General features: G+C 46.7%; 2 protein-coding genes across 7 annotated transcripts in view; one reads left to right on the top strand and one right to left on the bottom strand.

Moving 5' to 3' along the window:
- TOP2B (DNA topoisomerase II beta) overlaps window positions 1–8,930 on the top strand; it is a 65,750-nt gene extending 56,820 nt beyond the window's left edge. For both annotated transcript variants that reach the window (XM_061194754.1, XM_061194753.1), the window contains exons 31-36: window positions 999–1,200; window positions 2,124–2,203; window positions 3,394–3,504; window positions 5,711–5,833; window positions 7,395–7,489; window positions 8,453–8,930. In XM_061194754.1, the coding sequence (XP_061050737.1) occupies window positions 999–1,200; window positions 2,124–2,203; window positions 3,394–3,504; window positions 5,711–5,833; window positions 7,395–7,489; window positions 8,453–8,620 (779 nt within the window). In that variant the 3' untranslated portion in view covers window positions 8,621–8,930. The remainder of the gene's footprint in view (window positions 1–998; window positions 1,201–2,123; window positions 2,204–3,393; window positions 3,505–5,710; window positions 5,834–7,394; window positions 7,490–8,452) is intronic.
- Window positions 8,931–9,011: 81 nt separating this feature from the next.
- The window catches only part of RARB (retinoic acid receptor beta), a 787,132-nt gene continuing 774,633 nt past the window's right edge, over window positions 9,012–21,510 (bottom strand). For all 5 annotated transcript variants that reach the window (XM_061194748.1, XM_061194747.1, XM_061194752.1 and 2 more), the window contains 3 exons: window positions 13,145–13,349; window positions 12,163–12,321; window positions 9,012–10,504 (listed from right to left, as the gene is read on the bottom strand). In XM_061194748.1, the coding sequence (XP_061050731.1) occupies window positions 10,308–10,504; window positions 12,163–12,321; window positions 13,145–13,349 (561 nt within the window). In that variant the 3' untranslated portion in view covers window positions 9,012–10,307. The remainder of the gene's footprint in view (window positions 10,505–12,162; window positions 12,322–13,144; window positions 13,350–21,510) is intronic.

Here is a 21,510-nt window from a genome sequence, read left to right as displayed (position 1 = left end):
GTGTCCTATTTTATAGATTCTTCTCAAATTGTGTTAAGTCCTAATTTACATAAAATGAATAATAAAATATTATGATTGTTTTATCTCTGGGAGATACTTTTAAAATTATATCTCAGGCCTTCAGTCACTAAGTGATTGAATTTCTTTTCCTAATGTGCATAGGTCGTATAATAGAGGTGAATTAAAAAAAATTTTTTTTTATTATAGTTGATTTACAATGTTGCAGTAGTTTAGAGGTGAATTTTTAACACAGTAACAAGTTACATGAAAATTAATTTATTAAATGCTTTAAAATTGTATTTAGGCTTTTTCCATACATCTAAAATGAAGTGTAAAATTGCATAGCATCCAAATGACTTTAAAACTTTATTCCATAGTATATGCTAGAAATTACAGTAAAACTTACTTGCATTATACCAGTGTGCCTTTCTCTATAGGTGGTACCTTTTTATGCATTATATTGTTTTGCTAATATATTGAGGTCTTATCTCTATTTTTACTATTCATCTGAAACGTGACTGTTTCTGTTATTTCATAGTAAAACTACTGTGAAGAGAAGATAGGAGTTTTTATGGAAGAGGTTAAGAGAAAGTGCAGCACTTTCTAAAGACCTGTAAGAGCTGTCTTTCGTAATTGCAGAAATGGGAAATCTCACATTAGCAGTCACTTTCACAGTGGCCATAATGACTGCTTTCCTCACTGCTTTGAGTAAGAGTTAAGCATGGCGAGCAGCATCCTAGTGGCCTCATCAGCTTACCCTCTCCCGAGACACACCGCGTTGCCCCAGAGCCTCCAGGGAGTACAGGACAGATGTCAGCACCATCAGAGTCACTGAGGCAGAGTGGTCGACTTTTGTTCTCTAATGCTTGTCTTTTTCTTTTTTTTCTTGTATATTTTAAGAGACAGCTGGAATATTTTTCAAGTGCATTGTTCGGAATAGTATTTCATGTTGATAAAGCTGGGTTTGAGTTTAACACTCACTTTTATTTTTGTCCTAGCTGAAAGGCCTAAGTACACATTTGATTTCTCAGAAGAAGAGGACGATGATGCCGATGATGACGATGACAATAATGATTTAGAGGAATTGAAAGTTAAAGCATCTCCCATAACAAATGATGGAGAAGATGAATTTGTCCCTTCAGATGGCCTAGATAAAGATGAATACACGTTTTCACCAGGCAAATCCAAAGCTAGTCCAGAGTAAGTAACACAGCAACTGCTGTTCAGTTATATGGTACAGCTAGGTGTCTGGGCATCTGCAGCGATCTTACAGTAAGCTCCATCCTAGGTCAGGTCCTTCTCATGAAGTAATAAATCTGCTTAATATTGCAGCTGTTTACATAACTGTTGCTATAGATTAGAGCACGGGTTGGCAGATTTTTTCCATAAAGGGCTGGATAGTAAATATTTTAGGCTTTGCAGGCCATATGGTCTCTGTTGCAACTACTCAGTGCTGCCCTTGTAGCAGGAAAGCAGCCATAAATGATATGTAAATGAACGAGCGTAGCTGTGTTCCAGTAAAATGTTGTTTACAAAATTAGGCAGCAGGCATACGGGACATAGCTTGACAACCCCTGGTTCAGAGAAAAGTTATTAAATCTTTAGAATTGAGAGGTTTAATGTTCCTCCCTAGCTTTGGCCTTGATTTTTTTTCTTGCCTCTGGTGAGTGTGAACATGTAACATGTAGGATGTGAAGTCTGTGAACTATTTCAGATTTTTAAGGAAGTATTTTAACCACAAGCAGTCAAGTATTAGAAGTCAGATTATTGCCTCTTCTGATGGAGAGTCTTTCTTCTTGGATTTTTGCCAATAATTTACTGATGTTAAATTCTGAAGGGGTTCTGTCAACCATAAAATTTAGTGATATTTTGAATAACTTTAAAGTTTTGCTTTTCTGTTAAATCATTGGTTTGTCTGGTGTCTCTGTGTATGCATGCACACTTAGGCTTATGAGAGAGAAGAAAGGAGTTTGGTTGCCCTGTCTTCAGCAAAGGGAAACAAATGAGAGAACTAAAATTTTGTTCTGTAATTATAATCCTGCAGTACATATTATATATAAATTGTCAAAGTTGAAACCAGATATTTACATTATATTGTTGTGTTTAATTTTTCTTTCTATTAGAAAGTCTTCCCATGACAAGAAAGGTCAGGATTACGGGGCTCTCTTCTCATTCCCTTCATACTCTCAGAAGTCAGAAGACGGTATGCTCGTTTCGTCTTTTTGTTGCTTACTTACGTATTATTGCTATGGATTTTTTTTATGAGTAAAAAACTTACCATCTTTTTACATTTTCCTCAATGTAATAAGGTTTATTTAGTTTTCCTGAGGTGATTCCCAACTGATTGGTCAAAATCAGCATTATGGAAGCATTTAGGTGGAGAAGCAGATGCAAACCTGTGTGTGTGTGTGTGTGTGTGTGTGTGTGTGTGTGTGTGGAGTGGGAGGGGTGTGTGTGAGTGTTTTAAGCAGAGAAAAAAGTATAGACAGAGAAATTCTGGAAGATCAAAATTTAATTTTCATGGCAATGTGAATGGATATATGACAGCTTTTTTTTAAAGCTACAAGTGTACCAATATGCAGATTTGTTTTACTGAACCCTAGTAGCTGAAAGACTAGAACCTTCATAGAAGCAAATTTAATCAGTGTGCATACTTTTTTATTGCCTACATTTCTATGTGTGGAATTTCTAAGGTCAGAACAACCTAGTTACATTTGAGTTACTGTTTTCCATTTTTTAAATACACACATACATGTAGGTAGACACACATCTGGTACAGGTTCTATATGTATTGATAGATATGCATTTTTGAAAGCATGTCAAAACAGCTATATAAAACTTTCACATCCAAGTTGCCATTTTAAGAGTCCCTGTTTTGGTTTGAGTGGGGGAAGGATGGAGGGAGGAATTGATTAATTAAATTGAGTGTAAAAGTAAACTGAAGGTAAGCCTACGTGCCTTTTCAATTAACCTTTAATGACGTAAAGTTGATGAACGTTATTACTGATATTCCTGAAATGGTTAGTTAGATGTGTAGATGCTAAAATAATCACAGTGAGAACTTTTTAATGTCTCATTTTAAAATAAGTCGTCAGTATTTATTTTTGAATTGGTCAGTTATGTTTTAAATGATCAGCGTTTGGGACTATTAGGAATTTTTATTACTCTATGCATTTCTATGTTGTTCTACAACAGAGTTAACTTTTTTGAAATATAACATTGTTATATTTTTTATTTTCTGCTGTTTGTATACTGTGGATTATATGATCACAAAATAGAAACTTACAAGATCTAGTATCTAGCTAAAGAGATGTCATCAGTAAAAAGAATCAGTTTAACTACTAAGTGGTCCTTATAGAATCTCTTTACTGAAAAAAAAACTGTAATTTTTAGATTCAGCTAAATTTGACAGTAATGAAGAAGATTCTGCTTCTGTCTTTTCACCATCATTTGGTCTGAAACAAACAGAAAAAGTTCCAAGTAAAACAGTAGCTGCTAAAAAGGGTATGTACTTCTATTTGATTTTGTTAAGCATCGCATAAAACGTATAGAGATGGTTAAAGGAAATTTAATGTAATTTGAAACTATTTGCACTAGGACTTCAATAGAAAATAGGTGTAAAGTATAAATGTGTATGAGGAAAATCCCTCTTGTTTTCTAACCACGTGAGGTAATTATTCAGATGTCTGTAAGACCTCATTTTAAAGCTGCTGTAATTATAAAATAATCCCATGCATTGATACGGAAAGACAGCTTTCTGGGAAAGCTGTGCTGTAGTTGGTTGCTGGGTTGTGAAGTAGGCTGAGAGTTTGTGCCGGTAGCAGTCGCCCGCCTCAGCTGCGTAGGCCATGCCTTAACTCCTCCCGCGAGCCGTCGCTCAGCTCAGTCTGGGCCTCTTGTTGTTTGTGAGTCATGCAGCTTTCTTCTCCGTAACCTTCGATTGTTTATGAATAAGTTGATTGGAGTTGATTCATGAATCTGTTACTGGTACTGAGGCACATACCTTGAAGGAGGTCAGTGTTAGTGCTTTGTGTTTAAAAGATAATCATCACTTACCCAGCAAGTAAGTAAACAGTATGGAGTGTCCCTTAGGATGTTAGACGCGCACAACAGACACCGCATTGTAGACACACGTGTACTAGATGCAGCGGAACAACAGGAAAAGCCCCTGCTATTCTGCACACACTGGGCGGCGGTGAGAAACTGGCTGGCCCTCCAGCCTCTAGCCCCGCCCTCACCCCCGCCCTGGCCACGGTCGGTCTTTCTCTACTGAGGACTTTCTCTGTTGCTGTGCCCGCCACCCTTTACCCGTGACCGAGGAGAGCTGGTCTGCACGTCTCTTAGGGTCCGTGCCCCTCAGGTTAGCTCACTCGGGTTTCATGACAGCTCTCCGCTTCCTCACGCGCTGAAGCTTCCAGAGTGACACAGCTCGGCACCCTCCCGTCACCCGGCCCTCTCCTCACTGCCTCGTTCTGCACTGCCTCCCTGTACCTCCCAAATGGGCACTCCTGACCCGAGTCTTTGCCTTAGGACCAGGTGGGGTCTGCTGCTGGAGAACGCAAACTGAGACGGGCCCTGTAATTTCCCTTTAAGCATCTTTTTATCATCTTGATATGAGCATCTTACAACCACCCTGAAAACTGGGGAGCCCTTTCCCTCTCTGAACATGTCAGCCCGTTTCCTTCATCAGGCTGTTCACCCCCATTCGACCTAAGGAGTTAGCTTCGCATTAACTGAAAGGCCAGCATGCGCAGCCCACTCCCGTCCTGTGGCTCCAGCCCTTCACAGCAGACGGGCTCAGAGGACTCACATACCCGACCTGCACCCGCCCGGTAGCGTCGCCAGTGCCACCTAACACTGCAGGCCTGGAAACGTCCCAGGAGAAAGGGTGGTCACTGCAGCGCCCCGCCGTGTGGAGCCCGCACTCCTGCTGGGGGCTGCCCCGTGCCTCTAGCAGTAGGAAAGCCCACAGAGCCTGCGGGCCTCTCCTGCCGTTCTGACGAGGGGCCTCACCTCGAGCGCCGCGTATCGGATCCCGATCGCGTTCTCCATGGAAGGAGCGTGGGTGTTTTTCTTTAATAGAAAAGTGTGTGGTTAATTCAATACATTCTTCTTTTTCAAATTAGGTTTTACTAATCACACAAGTAAAGGCTGATTTATCAATTTTCATAGACTGTAAATGAAGCAAGGTCTTTAAAAACAAAATAAAGGCCTTTGGATCTATTATCCACTTACCTAGAATTTTCATATTTCTTTTCACATAAAAGTACCAAGTCTGGATTTCAGTCTCTGAATGGAAGTGAAGTTTCTATTCATGGTATTTGAGGGTCCCATAATTTTTTTTTCTCTAAAACATTTTAAAAGTTAGAACTTAACATGTGGTTATACTTGCGTTATCATTAATATGTCTTTTTACTACTGCTTTTTAAAAGTTATTGCTTAATTCATTTTAATGGCCCTTGTTAATTTAAAATATCTCAATTGAATTATCAAAAGGCAAATTATGCAAAATCAAATAAAAAGCATTTTGTCACCTATGAGCAGTTGTTTGCCTTTACACTGCCACCAAACGGAGAGAAATCATTTTATTATTTAAGGCTACTCAATTTCATATCAGCAGTAAGAAATTCCATCGTTATAGGACTCACTCCAGCTTGAATTGTTGGTAAGAATATTCCATTGATTTATGAAATGGAAATTTGCTTAATAGGAAAACCATCTTTAGATACAGCCCCTAAGCCCAAGAGAACCCCCAAACAGAAGAAAGTAGAGACTGTAAACTCTGACTCGGACTCCGAATTTGGCGTTCCAAAGAAGACAACAGCACCCAAAGGTGAGGATTATCTTTGTATAACCCTCTAGCATATTCCACGTGGCAAGTGTTTAGTCTCTTCTACTCACTGAATTTAGAGAGACTGGGTACCTATTTTATTTTAAATTGCTTCACTCCTCGGTAAGCAATGTTCTAAGAATCAGTGCTGAATTAGAGTCCAAAGGAAATACAGCAATTTAGTCCACTTTGTTTACAAATCAAGAAACTGAGACTCAAAGAGGTTAAGTAAGTCAGCAACTTGCATACCAAAGAATGGTTCAGAGACCCCATGCAGCGGACTCCCTGGAAGTGGTTGGTTATAAAAGGCAGTGGGGGTCCTCATTAAAGTGTGAGACTCCTTGGCGGAGGCTGGAGCAGGACTCTTAGACCAGAGCCTCGTCGTCATCCGGGAGCTGAAACAGCTGTCCTCAGGCCCCCACAAGGGCACAGCACCCGTTCCTCTCCCTGCTGTCTCCTCTTCGCCTCCGGAATCTACAGAGTCCTTAAAGATGCTTAAAAAAGTATGTAAGACATGATTTCTCTAAGGGTAGCTGTTCAGTCTTTTGTCCAACTGATAGATACTATCATCAACGTGTTTATTTCTTAAAGCGGTGGTTGGGATAAGGAGATACAGACCTACAGGGGACCGAAGGGGCAGAAAGGAAACATAGTGACTAGGGAGGTTGGTACTTAGGCTGTGCATGGTTTGAAACCTTTGTAAATTCAATAGTGCCATCTCATTGATTCATTTGATCAAGTATGACATCCCAAGACCATTTAGGCTATCTTTTCTTACTAGTACAATCAGTTAGTCATAGCTCTTAAAGTTTAAAAAATTTAGAATTGCAGTTTACTTCCTTTTTCTCTTTCTCTGGCATCACTGTAGGATGGAGGACGTTTGGTGACCACTTACGTGTTACCTTCTCCCCTTCCTCCAATGATGAGCATGCGAGATTAGGTAGATGAAAAGAAAAACAGGCTGCATGGGGTGATTCGAGTCTGAGAAGGAGTATGGATTTGACAGATGATCTCGTGATTAATACTGGGGAATTTAGTTTAGGGCTGTGCTACTTAAAATGGGATATGCAACTGGCTGTTACTGCTGTGTGGCAGGAGAAGTTACAGTAAGCACCCAAACCTTTACAATCTGTGCTAATAAGGAAGTATGTCTTACTTTTCTAGTAATTCATGCTATATTTTTAGAAGTATTGGTCTATGACAAATTAGAAACTAATTTTTTTCATCGCACACAATTTAACGAATTCTCTTCTAAGAGATTTTCTTTTCAGGCCAAGTACCACCTGTGCAAAATGCAAAGGTTTCTTTTATGCATTAGGGGTTTGGTCATTAAAGTTTGTCACCAGCACTTTCCAACTAATTTAAATGTATTGGTGAAATACTCCTTAGTCATGTCAACCCCAGAACTGAAATGGTGCTGACACACTTTCTATGTTAATCATAGTAAGAGATCAGGATTGCAGTACCAACTGGGCATGCCAAAGAAGTAAAAGTATAATGCTTTGACACTTTTTATATTGCACTTATTAACCTTGGGAGAAAAACCCCTTTGTATCATTTTAAGGTAAAGGCCGAGGGGCAAAGAAGAGGAAAGCATCTGGCTCTGAAAACGAAGGTGATTATAACCCTGGCAGGAAAACCTCTAAAACAACAAGCAAGGTAATTAGGAGCATCTTTTTAATAATGCACAGTTTTAAGAATGTTATGTAACTGGCTTAGTTCGCTTGTTACTGTAACGTCTTGTAACAGATTTAAACCTAGCATCTCTTATCCATAGGCAGCTTGTATATGGTTAAAAAATTATCCACGTGTAAAATTTATATAATCGGGACCACCTCTTGGATAAAGGGCGGCATAAATTAGCCTGCTTGAGTCTTCCACGTCCTGCAGTGGCAGAGGTTACATGCTACCCTAAAATATTACTTTCCAGACCAAATAAAGGCTATTTCTTTTGAACTGGGATTTATTTGACCAGGACTGATTTGATTCTTTTTAACTTGAATTCATTTGACTGTGGCTAATTTTCCCAATTCGTCTGACCCTTCTCCAGCAGTACACTATCTCTTTAAGGTAAATTAATAACATCAAATGCCACCCTTTTCTCTCTCTCCCCTTTCCTTTTAAAACTTAAAAACACGAACAGATGACTTTAGCTCCGTGGTGCTCTCCGCACTGACCTTTTCCATCCAGTCATCTGCTGTGACTGGGGCCCATCCTGGTGACTCTCCTCTGCCTTTTATAAACGCTTACTGTGTGCCCTACATACTGTCCATTGAATTGATAGGTACTTACCAATAAGACAACTTGAATTTTAACTCATTTGTGCATTGTGCAGATTTGCTGGGTAACATAAGTAAGTTTAGAAAGAAAGAAGTAATGGTGGTATTATGAGATCACCAAGGTGGCAAATTATACTTAATCCTCCTCTTCCCTTCATGAAAGTGATTAGGTAACTGGCTTCACACTTAAGTTAGCATTACAGTTCTGCTTTTCAAAGAACCACTGTAGTATTTCCCAAATATAAGAAGTGAAGTGTAAGGAATAATAATTCTTTTTAACACGTCTTTTTTTTTTCCCCTAACTTTGGGGTTTTAAATCTCTTTTTAAAAAAAAAATGTCTAGAAACCGAAGAAAACATCTTTCGATCAGGATTCAGATGTGGACATCTTCCCACCAGACTTCACTTCTGAACCACCTTCTCTGCCACGGACCGGTCGGGCTAGGAAAGAAGTAAAATATTTTGCAGAGTCTGATGAAGAAGAAGATGTCGATTTTGCGATGTTTAATTAGGTGCCCACAGAGCACAGAAAACAATTTTCAGCAGATAACTAACTTGTGTTGTCCCTTTTGTCTTTTCTGTCTCAGACTTTTGTACATCTGGCTTATTTTAATGTGACGATGTAATTGATGGTTTTTTATTATTGTGGTAGGCCTTTTAACAAAATTTTGTTCTTACACATACAGTTTTATGCTCTTTTTTACTCATTGAAATGTCATGTACTGTCTGATTGGCTTGTAGAATTGTTATAGACTGTTGTGCATTAGCACAGATTTTAATTGTCATGATTGATTGCAGACTACAGACCTGCTTTTTGAAATGAAATTTAAACATTAAAAAAATGGAACTGTGTTCTCCGTCTCTTTACTGAAGATGAACGTGCAGTAAAAGCTCTCATACACCTTTAAAATAAATATATTTTATTCTTTGCCAGGAGACTCCATGGAAAAAGGTAAACAGTATATGAACATAGAAAGCATTGTTAAACAATTTCAATGTACAAACAGAGCCAGTGAAAGTACATCACAGACTTGCTAATATATCAAAAAAAAATTTTTTTTTCTACTAGTGCTTAAATGAGAACTAAGAAACTGACACTTGGATCTGTTAACCACTCCACCCCAGCCTCCACTCTGTTCATAGTGATTGATTGAACCAGGCCAGAGGACGCAGATTCTCTGCCGGTGACTTTGGGAGGCAACGCAAAACCCCCCAGTATCAAGCAGGAATCAGGAAGGGTACAGAGTTAGTTACACGGTGCAGGTGATAGACCAGCCCGTCATTATCCCATGAAACCTCCCTAATGGCTTGTGAATAGGTAAACAAAAACTTTTATTAACACTGAAAAGTGTTTCTGCCTTGGAGGCTATCATTACTGTAAAAATGTATCTTTTTTAAAAAATTGTGTAGTTATGTCATCATTAAACAAGTAATAAACCACTTTTTTAATTTAAAGTGACATCCACAATTGAACAAATGACATTTGATACCTGAAGTGGCAGTTACACTGATACAGAATTCTCTTCTGCTAGTGCAGTGACTTCGTTGTACACTTCACTGGGCAACATGAAAGAAAAGATGCGGTCTGAGAGCATCCAGAGAGCAAGGACAAGCTTCTACACTAACTAAAGTAGAACACCTTTTGCCTTATCGTGCCACACTGTACGACAGTCCCATTTCCTTACCTCGATGTCTTGATCTGCGAAGGCAAGACAGTTATCTTTTTGACCCTTTCTTAACTGGACATGTACAGTAATCTGTTCCATAACCTTGGTGTCTTGGTTATTTGGAGTATGCAAGACAAAAGGAAAGCACCAAACGTATAGGAGAGAAAGAACAGAGCCATACTTCTGTATGTACAGAGTCTTCAGAAACTTAACCAGGGGTAAATCATTTTGACTGGGTCTTTGCCATGCAATCTTGAGTGTTCAAAGAGGAGAACAGAAGCCTTTAACTGGTTTTCGGTTGCATGAAATGGCTGATTGATTTTTAGAATTTAAAAAGTTTGTACTTCTAGGTAAGTTAGACAGTGAGGGGTATATAGTGATACATATGAAAACTTCTTGGTCCTTCTTGAGTTTGAATATATTTTCAGTCCAAAAACTAAGCAGCAGTCAGTCAGTCAAAATGTTTTTTCCTTGCGTTTTCAATCCCGGGAGTGCAGGTACTGGGGAATGTCTGAAGTAGCTAGACAGTGTCTTATTGCAGTAGTGGTGACTGACCGACACCGCTGTTCTCCACGGAGCCGGGCGAGGCGCTGGGACTGCGCTCTGCTGTGTCCCCACTTGAGCTTGGGGTCAAGGGCTCATGTCCTTCAGAATTCTCCAGCATTTCCTGGATGAGAGGGGGCATCGAGCCCGGAATTTCCATTTTCAAGGTAATTACACGTTCTGCACCTTTTCGAAAGAGATCATAGAAATCTGGTAGAGATACGGAGTCAAGGTGATAACCAGGGATCAACTTACATCTACGTTAACAAGGGTGGGTGAAAACCGTGCTACCAGGGCCTCCCAGAGGCTCTCCTAATCTGACACCATTAAAACATTCCCACTGCATCTGCAGAAGAGCGGCAGACAGGACGACATACTGAACTGTGACAACGCCACACCTCTGTCAGTTTTGGGAAACAGTATCAGTATATGTTTACTCGACAAATTTACAAAGAGAAGCTCCTGGTAAGAGACCAGAAAGAGTGTATCTTGAAGAGAGATGGTGAAAGGAGAGCAGTTCCCCACAAGTGCAGGCAGGGACCTGAGAAACAGACGTGTGGCGAACGAGATCACCGCTCGATGTAGCACCGCGCTGCCCAGGAGGGCGGCCACTAGGTACACGCGAGTGTTTGCACCCGCTAGGTTAAGTCCCGAAGGAAAAGCGTGCCTCGGCCGCCTCAGCCCCACCTCAAGGGCCTGAGAGCCACGTGTGGCTGGCGGCCGCCGGACGATGCGGGTTGCAGAACGCGTCCGCTCCCTTAGCGCTGTCCAGCTAGGTACAGGGAGGGGCGGTATGAAGTTCCACAGCCTCGCGGGTTTAAAATCAGAGACGGAGGGGATATGGGGATATGTGTATACGTAGAGCTGATTCACTTTGTTATACAGCAGCAACTAACACACCACTGTAAAGCAATTATACTCCAATAAAGATGTTAAAAAATAAAATCAGAGACGTCACAGTGACTGACAGTGGTCAAGACTGGTGACTTGTACACTTAATCCCAGGCCAGGGATGAACTCAGGGTCTCCCTGACTCTTAGAAGGAGCTCAGGGCTCAGGAATTGAAGCTCCTTGTCAAACACGTTCGCTGTGCTTCTAGGCACTTCCTGAAATGTCGAGTTTGTTCCCTGGCTCACCAGGCCTTCAGGGAAGGGGAGTGACAACAGCACGTCTGTTCCAGGGACGCTGCTGAGCCTTCTCGGTAGGAAAGCCCTGCTCTCACACTCAGCTGCCGTGTGGCTCCAGGCACTTCTGTAATTGCTCCAGTTGCCATATTAACTGGAAATCACTAGGCAAAAAATAGTTACACCTCTCAGGAAGGCAAGAATCCCTTTGCTTAGAGGTGCAGAAGTTAAATCTGCCTACACACTGAGAGAACAACGGCTAGACTGATGGAGAGAGATGCATAACCAGTCACGGTCACCCTAAGCACTACTCATTTTTTTTTGAGGTTTGGGTGTTCAGGAAAAACTGGAATCAACTTTACACAAACCAGAGCACGTATGGAAAGCTGGAATGAAATGTACAAAACGAGAAAATTAAAATGCTGGTCATATAGTATGCTCTCTTGGAAACAGTTTTTCTAATCACTCAGTCATCTGAATTTTAAAGTTCTCCTAATCTACTGAGATCATTGAGTAGGGTAAGACTTGAGGTTTTACTGTTTTTAAGGGCAGGTACTATTTAATTCCTTTCGATTCCAATGAGAAATGAATTCCAGAATAATAGCAAAAAGACAGCTACTATCAAACACCCTCAATTAAAACACGGGGTTTTAAAAAGCAATACAATGTGGTCAGGACCGCAAGTCCACCTGGTGGGTGAGTGCAGAGTGGCGGACATACCTTTAGCACTGATGCTGCGGAGATCTGTGATTTTCATGAGGATCTTTGGAAACATGTGAGGCTTGCTGGGTCGTCTCTTTCTGATATAAATTTTTAGTGCTTCCAGCAATGGTTCTTGTAGCTTATCTACTTTTGTTGGTTCCTCAAGGTCCTGACGGTCTAGATTCCAGGAGTAAGGTATTAAACAATTAGTATCAGGACAGAAAGAGGTACACATTTGCAGGCTAGAGTTTCTGCCCAGTTCCCCTCCCTCCTTGGTTCCACTATATCGTAACCTTATTAATTTGATGACTCAATCACATAAACAGATCTGAAGATGTGTGCAACTGCCTTAAGCAGTGATACTTGAAAATGATTGTCCACAGTTTGAAGGCTGGTTGCTTTTGTCCCCGGCGGAGAATTACTTCTCATGACCAGGAGGTGTCACTACTGAACTGAGTTAAAGGAAACCTTGAGCAGGATGGTTAAAAAGGCAAGGTCAATCAGCCCCCTAATTGATGCCAGTAACTCGTTAACCACGCATGGTTTGGCCTCCCGTGAGCCAGGAGGGGTCACTGCAAAGAAGAACCATATTTCACCCCAGCCCTCCCAAGGATGGTAGGGGGCCGAAACACTGACTTGTGATCTCAGCCCCTGAAGAGCAAACAGCACATGCAAGTTCCTGGCTCATCCTAAAAATGTCCCGGGGCAACTTAGGTTACAACAGTCTGATCCTACCTTTAAAAAGGCACCTGTGGTAACTGGAGAAATAGCATTTTGGGATTTCAGAGCAGGAAAACCCCAAATGCCTTTATTTAACTTATAAAAATACGGAAAAATGCAACAAACTCTAAGCATGCATGCCTGGCTTTATCCACACGTCCTTTTCCATGCAAACTAACTCCAAAGAGGAGATGAGGAATTTCCCATAAATCACAAGCGTGAGCTGCTCTTGTCTCGAGAGTCTTGAGGACTCTCACGAGGGTTTTCTGGGTGGCGGTACCTCCACAGATCAAGCAGATGGCACTGAGCAGGCCTGTCTCCGTGTCGTCCATCTCCAGAGGCAGAAGCTGGCCGGCGAAGGTGAACACGAGGTCGGTCAGGGGGCCGAACCCGGCGTTGTGCATCTGGGTTCGATTCAGGGTCAGGCCGTCCGAGAACGTCATGGTGTCTTGCTCTGGGGTATACCTGGTGCAGATTCTCAGAATCTGGAAGAAAACCACCACGTCTGCATCATCAAAGCGAGCCTGGCCCGGCGGCCTCCCTCGGATCAGGGCAGGAAATCACGGGAAGACTTCCGAGGAGCTCTGGCAGCACACGAGTCTCTGCCCACCCCCCCCTCGTGGGTGGACGTCTGTTCCAGCTCTTCCCTCAAAAGACCACAGAAGTCAAAACATGTTCTTTACGGAATAATAAATAGGACACAGAATTTGAGAAATATCTGTTTATGCTAAAAGTAATTCATCTGACTCAAATAAACATTTACTGAGTACCTACTTATGTCCCAGGCACTGTGCCAGGTGCTTATAAAAAGAGAAAGAAGATTCTATTCTTTTTTTTTTTTTTTTTAAAGAGCTTACAGTCTACCAAAAAAGAAGGCCACTATTTACCACTTATTAAATGCCTGGTGTATATCAAGTGTTACACGTGCTCTCCATTCAACCTTCTGAAGAACTCGGTGAGGTGAATACGTTTCTTATTTTATAGACGGGGGGCCGGAGGTTCAGAAAGGCTTAAGCCGGGTGCCCAGCGCCACACAGCTGAGATGTGGCTGACTCTGATGTATTCCAAGTGGGACTCCCGCTGGGATGCCCCTGATCATGCAGCCCCAGACGACGGTGACCCACGGAGCAGGAGCGGAACAAGCAAGGTGCCAGGGCGCTGGCAGAGGGGGAGCTCGGGCACAGCCGGCAGGAAGCCACGGGCAGGTCCACGGACAGGAGGTGGCCTGTCAGCTCAGCCCGGAAGTCTGGTGGGTTTCTCTGGAAAAGCGGCCTGGGCCTCCTGCCACATCTGCCAGTCCCGCCCGACACGCCCTCGGTCTGTAACCCTGCGGCCCGCGGTCACCGCACCGCCCGCCCAACCCCCAGTGCCCGCCAGGGCTCTGCGCACCCGCAGCGCTGATCCGCCCAGAGCCGCAGCGCTGCACCAACCGGGCCTCCACGCTGGACTCTCCCTCAGAGGAGGCCTCAGAGCTGCTGGACAAGTTAACCGCGCCTGGACCCAGCAGGCTGGGGGAGCTGAGAATTTCTCCCAGATGCTCATGTGACTGGGTGCGGTCCCCACGGACGTCAGCCTAGAGGACACTGCCACCAGGGGCTCCGGGCCCTTCCTGTCCCATGGCGTGGCAGAGGGCCGGCCCCTGAGAACGCCCGTGCCCGCTCCCCGTGACCCCACCAGGGCTCCCGAGAGAAGAACTTCTGCCCAATCTTGCATCGTCTCAGGGAAGTGCCGGGGGTTTGGCGCAAGGACGCTTCCGGCGGGGAAGCCCTTCCAATCTGATGGGCAGTGTGGGTGCAGGAGCCTCACGGCCACTGGACCACAGCAACCAGGGAGGGGCCGGGCCGCGGCAGGGAAGGGCCAGATGCTCCCGCGCCGTGGCTCTGTGTCCCCCCAGTCCCCGGGAAGACGCAGCCAGCCAGGACTCCAGCGTGGACGCCCCGTGGAGGGAGGCCGTGGCGGCGCTGCTGATGAGAAGGTCTGCTGCCGCGCCTTCCCGGCCAGAAGACATCTGAGAGCAGCAGACGGCCATGAGCACGCCGCACCGGGGGCAGCAACAGCTGATACGGGGCAGATCGCCGACCACACGGGGCCGTGCCTAGCGCTTCCAACCACGACGTAACTTCTGTGTCAACCCACGAGGCAGACGCTACTGCCACCCCACCCTACAGGCAGGGCACAAACCCCAGCAGCTTGTCCTGGGTCACGTGAGTCCCAGGAGGCATCGCGGGCTTCAGGCCTGTGCTCTCCACCTCTGCTCCCGGCAGCCAGCCTCGGGGCTCCTCAGGCCACCACCCAAGCCCAGGTGCCCCTCTCGGGGAGGTGACCGCTGGCCCTGCCGAGGGCCTTCTGCAGCTCCCAGCCCGGGGGGGCTCCACAGGACCTACCTGGCTCGCAGCGGCGCGCGCCCAGTGGCCTGGAAAGAGAACGTCGCACAGCCTTCGCGTTCCGTGGGAGGGGCTTGGGCGGAACCAGGAGCTGCGCTCAGGCTTCGCGTGCCCGGCGCGTGGCCCGTGGCAGCCCAGGCGTGAATGCGCGTGGTTATCAAAGCACCACAGAGACTCCTTCCCTGGAGGGGACCACCTGCACCTCTCGGACACTTGTCCAGGGACGCCCCCCCGCACCCCGGGCTCAGCCGTTCCCTCTGGGTCCCTCTGGCCGGCCTGTGGCCCTTCACCTTGGTGGCCGACGGGGCCTGAAGCCACGCCAGCGTCACAGCAGCAGAGGGACCCGGACGTCGTCGGGCACGAGCCTTCGCTCCCTCGGAGGCCCGAGAGCACACGCGTGACAGTGCCGGCAGAGACTCCCAACCCCCGGCCCAAGGTCCCTCAGCGCCTGGAGAGGCGCCAGGAGCATGGCATTGGCGGGAGTCACCGCGTGCTCGGCGTTTAGGGGCTCGGAACCTCTGCACACGCTTCCAGGTTGGATCAAACAGGCAGCAAATCTCTCTCTGCAGTTTTGCGCACGAGCGCCGCGCCCGCCGGGGTGGAAGAGCCGGGTCTGGGGGCGAGGCGGCTGCGAGCCGCCCGCGGCTCCCCCGAAACCCGAGCCGAGATGGCAGCGCACGCGGCGCCCACTCCACGTGGCAGGGCTTTCCTCCTCACAAGCTGCAAAATACGTGGACTCTGATGAAGCAGTGAAACTCCGTCCTGTTGCCCCTCGCCCTACAAAGTTCAAAGCCAACACCAGGCATAAACGGGCATCCAGCGGGGAGGGCCTGGGGCTGGGCCAGGCCGCCCGGGGGACAAACCCCGGAGCTCCGGCTTGTCACACTAAAGGCAAACGCCAGCAGCCGCTGCCAAGCGCTGCTCCAGGAAAAATCGCCCTTCGTTTGAAAGGAGGGGGTTTGGTCTGGGCGGTGGAGCACGCGGGCCCCACGAGGTGCGTAAAAACAGGCCCAGCCAGGTCGACCCTCCAAAGGAGGGGCGTGGCGGACACACAGAGCCCGCTGACGGGCAAGGCTGACCCTCCTCAGGGCACGACGCCCCTCCCCTGCCCCCAGGGACGCCGAGGGTCGCCCACTGCCTGCCGGGACCGCGGACCAGGGGGCCGCGGGTCTGAGCACGGGGCGCGGAGCGCAGGGGCCCCGTCCGCTTCTGTCCTTCCGCCTCTGCAGCCGGACCCGCTGCTCAGCACGGTCATCAGGGCGCCTGGGCCTCGCAGCCATCCCCCGGGCGTGCGGTCCTCTCCAGGCCCCGGGACCGCCCCTTCTCCCCGCGGCCCCGCCCCCGCCCGCACCAAAGCCTGTGTGCGGGCTGCTCCCTCGCCTTTCACGCTTCTCCGCCGGCCCGCACGCAGGGGACTCTTCTATTCAGGGCTCAGCTCAACGTCACCTCGTCAGGGAGCAGGGAACACGTGTCCTAAAAACCATTACTTTGTATCACTCCACCCCATTTTTTTGGAAATAGGAAATACAATGGTTTAAAAATTGAGGCACAGGGCTTCCCTGGTGGTGCAGTGGTTGGGAATCTGGCTGCCAATGCAGGGGACACGGGTTCGAGCCCTGGTCTGGGAAGATCCCACATGCCATGAAGCAACTAGGCCCGTGAGCCACAACTACTAAGCCTGCGCGTCTGGAGCCTGTGCTCCGCAACAAGAGAGGCCGCGATAGTGAGAGGCCCACGCCCCGCGATGAAGAGTGGCCCCCACTTGCCGCAACTAGAGAAAGCCCTCGCACAGAAACGAAGACCCAACACAGACAAAAATTAATTAATTAATTAAAAAAAAAAAAACATTTAAAAACAAACAAAAATTGAGGCACAACACGCGTGGTAGTTTTGAAACATTCTCTGCTCGCACTCCCTCTGGGGAGCACAGCTTCAGTCCCCTCCCCTGGAGACGGGGCTGGACCAGCACTTGACCCGCAGGCAGGATGCAGGGCAGTGAGGGCAGGTCACAAGGCCATGGGAGGCATGGCCCCCCTTGCCTGCTCTCCCCAATCTCCTGTCCTGGGGAGGCTGGCTGACGTGTCACTGGGACATGCACGTAGCCCCCGGGGAGGTCCATGCGGCCAGGAGCCTGGCCCTCCGGTCAACAGTGGCACCAGCCTGCCGGCCAGGTGTGCTGAGCCGGCCTGGAAGCAGCCCATCTAGCCCCAGTCAGGCCTTCAGATGAGGCGGCCCGCAATGTCACCACAGCAACCTTGGAAAGCCCCTGGCAGACCCACCCAGCTCATGGCCAGCAAGGAACTGTGTAACACTGTTTTAAGTGGCTCAGTTTGGGGCAGCCTGCTACACGGCAATAGATCACTAACACAATGTACTTGCTGCAGGTCGTGTGCACAGCCTGACACACACACACAACTGGATGCATTCCCCAAGTGGGTGCCGGCGTGAGCACCACCAGATCACGGCACCCACAGTTCTTGCGTCCACAGGCACCCTTGGCCTTTCCCGATGACCCCTCCTCCCCAAGAGGCACCATTATCTTGACTTGTGTTCCTATCAATTAGTTCCGCCTGAACTTGAACTTTGGGTGAATGGAATTGCAGTCTAGTCTGGCTTCTGTTCCCTCCACGTGGCAGCTGGGAGATTCCCCGTGCTGGCTCGTGGGGCAGGCACCTTTTTCATTGCTGTGTGATATTCCACAACCGACCCCTCGCCCTGCTTTACATTCCTCATAGCAGCTTTACTCTCTGAGCTTACGGATCCCCCCTCCCCCCCCCAGGAGATGAGCTTCTAGCAGGAGACCACTCTTTATCTGTCCTGCCCCTTGCTGTTTCCTTGGCACCTAAGGCAGGGTGGTCCACACAGCAGGTGATGAATGAATACTTACCCACTTATTAAGGAAATCGCCTGAAAGGGGCTTACACAATCCAGAGATTTCTAAATTTTTCAGCAAAGGAGAAAACTCCAGTTGCCCACCGATCTTGTTCTCTTTACTAACTGTGTTTGGCAATCTGGGGGCAGGTCCTGATCTGATTTGACTGTTTATCCTCCAGTGCTTGTGGGAATGTTGATGTGCCATAATAATAACAACTGCATCCACAGAGCTGTGCCTGGTCGTCGTCCCTGGCAGTACGTGTACCTGCAGCGATGACCACGTGGGAACAAAGTGTCTCCCCAGGGGACCTGCCACCAGCCTGCCATTCCTGAGACGGAAACGCGCGTGCTGGGAGCACGAGTCTCCTCGCTGCACAGCTTCTGAGACCACTGCTCAGGGAGTCACTGCTTAAACGCTGCGCGAAGTACGCTGACTTAACTTGAAGAGTAAATACACTGCTAGAGCCCGCGGCTCCCCGCCTGCCCCCTGTGCCTGAGCAGTTGTGTAAGGGTTGTGGCTGGAGACGAGATGGCGGAGTAGAAGGACCTGAGCTCACCTCCTCTCGTGAAAACTCCAAAATCACAACTAACTGCTGAACAACCAGTTACAAACCCATTGACCAAACAGACTGGAAACTACCAAAAAAAGATATTCTACACCCAGAGACAGAAGAAGCCACGACGAGACAGTAGGAGGGGCACTTTCACGATATAATCAACTCCCATAACTGTTGGGGGGGGGGCGACACACAAACTGGAAAATAATTATATCGCAGAGGTTCTCCCAGAGGAGTGAGAGTTCTGAGCCCCACGTCAGGCTCCCCAGCCTGGGGGTCTCGCATCAGGAGGAGGAGCCCCAGAGCATCTGGCTTTCAAGGCCAGTGGGGCTTGAGTGCAGGAGCTGCACAGGACTGGGGGAAACAGTGACTCCACTCTTGGAGGGCGCACACAAGGCTTCACGTGCACTAGGACCCAGGGCAAAGCAGCGCCTCTGTAAGAGCCTAGATCAGACTGACCTGCAGGTCTTGGAGGGTCTCTTGAGGAGGAGGGGGTCGGGTGTGGCTCAATGTGGGGAAAAGGACACTGGTGACAGAGGTACTGGGAATATTCATCAGCGTGAGCGCTCCTGGAGGCCGCCATTTTGGCACAGACCTGGCCCCACCCAACAGCCTGCAGGCTCCAGTGCTGGGATGCCTCAGGCCAAACAACAAGCAAAACAGGAACACAGCCCCACCCATCAGCAGATAGGCTGCCTAAAGTCACCCTGAGCCCACTGATGCCTCTAGACATGCCCTTTGACACAGCCCTGCCCACCAGCGGGACAAGACCCAGCCCCACCCACCAGAGTGCAGGCACCGGTTCCTCCCACCAGGAAGCCTGCACAAGCCCCTGGACCAACCTTACCCACCATGGGGCAGACACTAGAAGCAGGAGGAGCTACTATCCTGCAGCCTGAGAAACGGAGAACAAACACAGAAAGTTAGACAAAATGAGATGGCAGAGGAATATGTCCCAGACGAGAGAACAAGATAAAACCCCAGAAGAACATCTAAGTGAGGTAGAGACAGCCAATCTTCCTGAAAAAGAATTCAGAGTAATGATGGAAAAGATGATCCAAGATCTCAGAAAAAAAATGGAGACACAGACTGGTGAGATACAAGAAATGTTTACAAAGAACCAGAAAATTTAAAAAACAAACAGAGATGAACAGTACAATATCGAAATGAAAAATACACTAAGATGGACCAATAGCAGAATAACTGAGGCAGAAGAATGAATAAGTGACCTGGAAAACAGAATAGTGGAAATCACTGCCGTGGAACAGAATAAAGAATGAAAAGAAATGAGGACAGTCTAAGTGACCTCTGGGACAACTTTAAATGTGCCAAAATTCACATTATAGGAGTCTCAGAAGGAGAAGAGAGAGAGAAGGGCCTGAAAAAATATTTGAAGAGGTAATACCTGAAAACTTCCCTAACATAAGAAAGGAAGCGCCCACTCAAGTCCAGGAAGCACAGAGAGTCCCAGGCAGGATAAACCCAAGGAGCAACACACCGAGACACATACTAATCAAACTGACAAAAATTAAAGACAAAGAGAAAATACTAAAAGCAACAAGGGAAAAGCAACAAATAACATACAAGGGAATCGCCATAAGGTTATCACCTGACTTTCCAGCAGAAACTGTGCAGGCCACAAGGGGGGCAGTGGGGCATGATATATTTAAAGTGATGAAAGGGAAAAACCTACAATCAAGAATACTTTACCCAGCAAGGCTCTCATTCAGATTTGATGGAGAAATCAAAAGCTTTACAGACAGGCAAAAGCCAAGAGAACTCAGCACCATCAGACCAGCACTGCAACAAATGCTGAAGGAACTTCTCTAGGCGGAAAAGACCACAACTAGAAACAAGAAAATTAGGAATGGAAAAGCTCACCTTTGTAAAGGGAAACATACAGTAAAGGTAGGAAATCATCCACACACAAATATGATATCAAAACTAGCAATCGTGAGAAGAGAAGAGCACAAATGCAGGATATTGGAAATGCATTGAAATGAAAAGACCAGCAACTTAAAACAATCTTGTTTATATATAGACTGCTATATTAAAACCTCATGGTAACTGCAAACTGAAAATCTACAACAGATACACAAAAAAGAAAAAGGAATCCAAACACAACACTAAAGTTAGTCATCAAATCACAAGAAAAGAGAACAGAGAGGAAGGGAAGAAAAAAAGACATACAAAAACAAATCCAAAACAAGTAACAAAGTAGCAAAAAGAACATACATATTGTTAATTACCTTAAACATAGATGGATTAAATGCTCCAACCAAAAGACACAGATTGGCTGAATGGTTACAAAAACAAGACCCATATATATACTGTCTACAAAGGCCCACTTCAGATCTAGGGACACATACAGACTGAAAGTGAGGGAATGGAAAAAGGTATTCTATGAGAATGGAAATCAAAAGAAAGCTGGAGTAGCAATAGTCGTATCAGTTAAAACAGACTTTAAAATAAAGACTGTTATGAGAGGGACTTCCCTGGTGGCGTAGTGGTTAAGAGTCCACCTGGCGATGCAGGGGACATGGGTTCGAGCCCTGGTCTGGGAAGATCCCACATGCCACGGAGCAACTAAGCCTGTGCACCACAAATACTGAGCCTGCACTATAGAGCCCGTGAGCCACAACTGCTAACCCACTTGCTGCAACTACTGAAGCCCGTGCGCCTAGAGCCTGTGCTCTGCAACAAGACGAAGCCACCGCAATGAGAAGCCTGCACACCAAAACGAAGAGTAGCCCCCGCTCGCCACAACTAGAGAAAGCCTGCGCACAACAACGAAGACCCAATGCAGCCAAAAATAAATCAATAAAATAAAT

This window comes from Eubalaena glacialis, chromosome 6, assembly GCF_028564815.1.
Source record: "Eubalaena glacialis isolate mEubGla1 chromosome 6, mEubGla1.1.hap2.+ XY, whole genome shotgun sequence".
NCBI classification, from domain to species: Eukaryota; Metazoa; Chordata; class Mammalia; order Artiodactyla; family Balaenidae; genus Eubalaena; species Eubalaena glacialis.
This window is presented reverse-complemented; position numbering and strand designations above follow the sequence as displayed.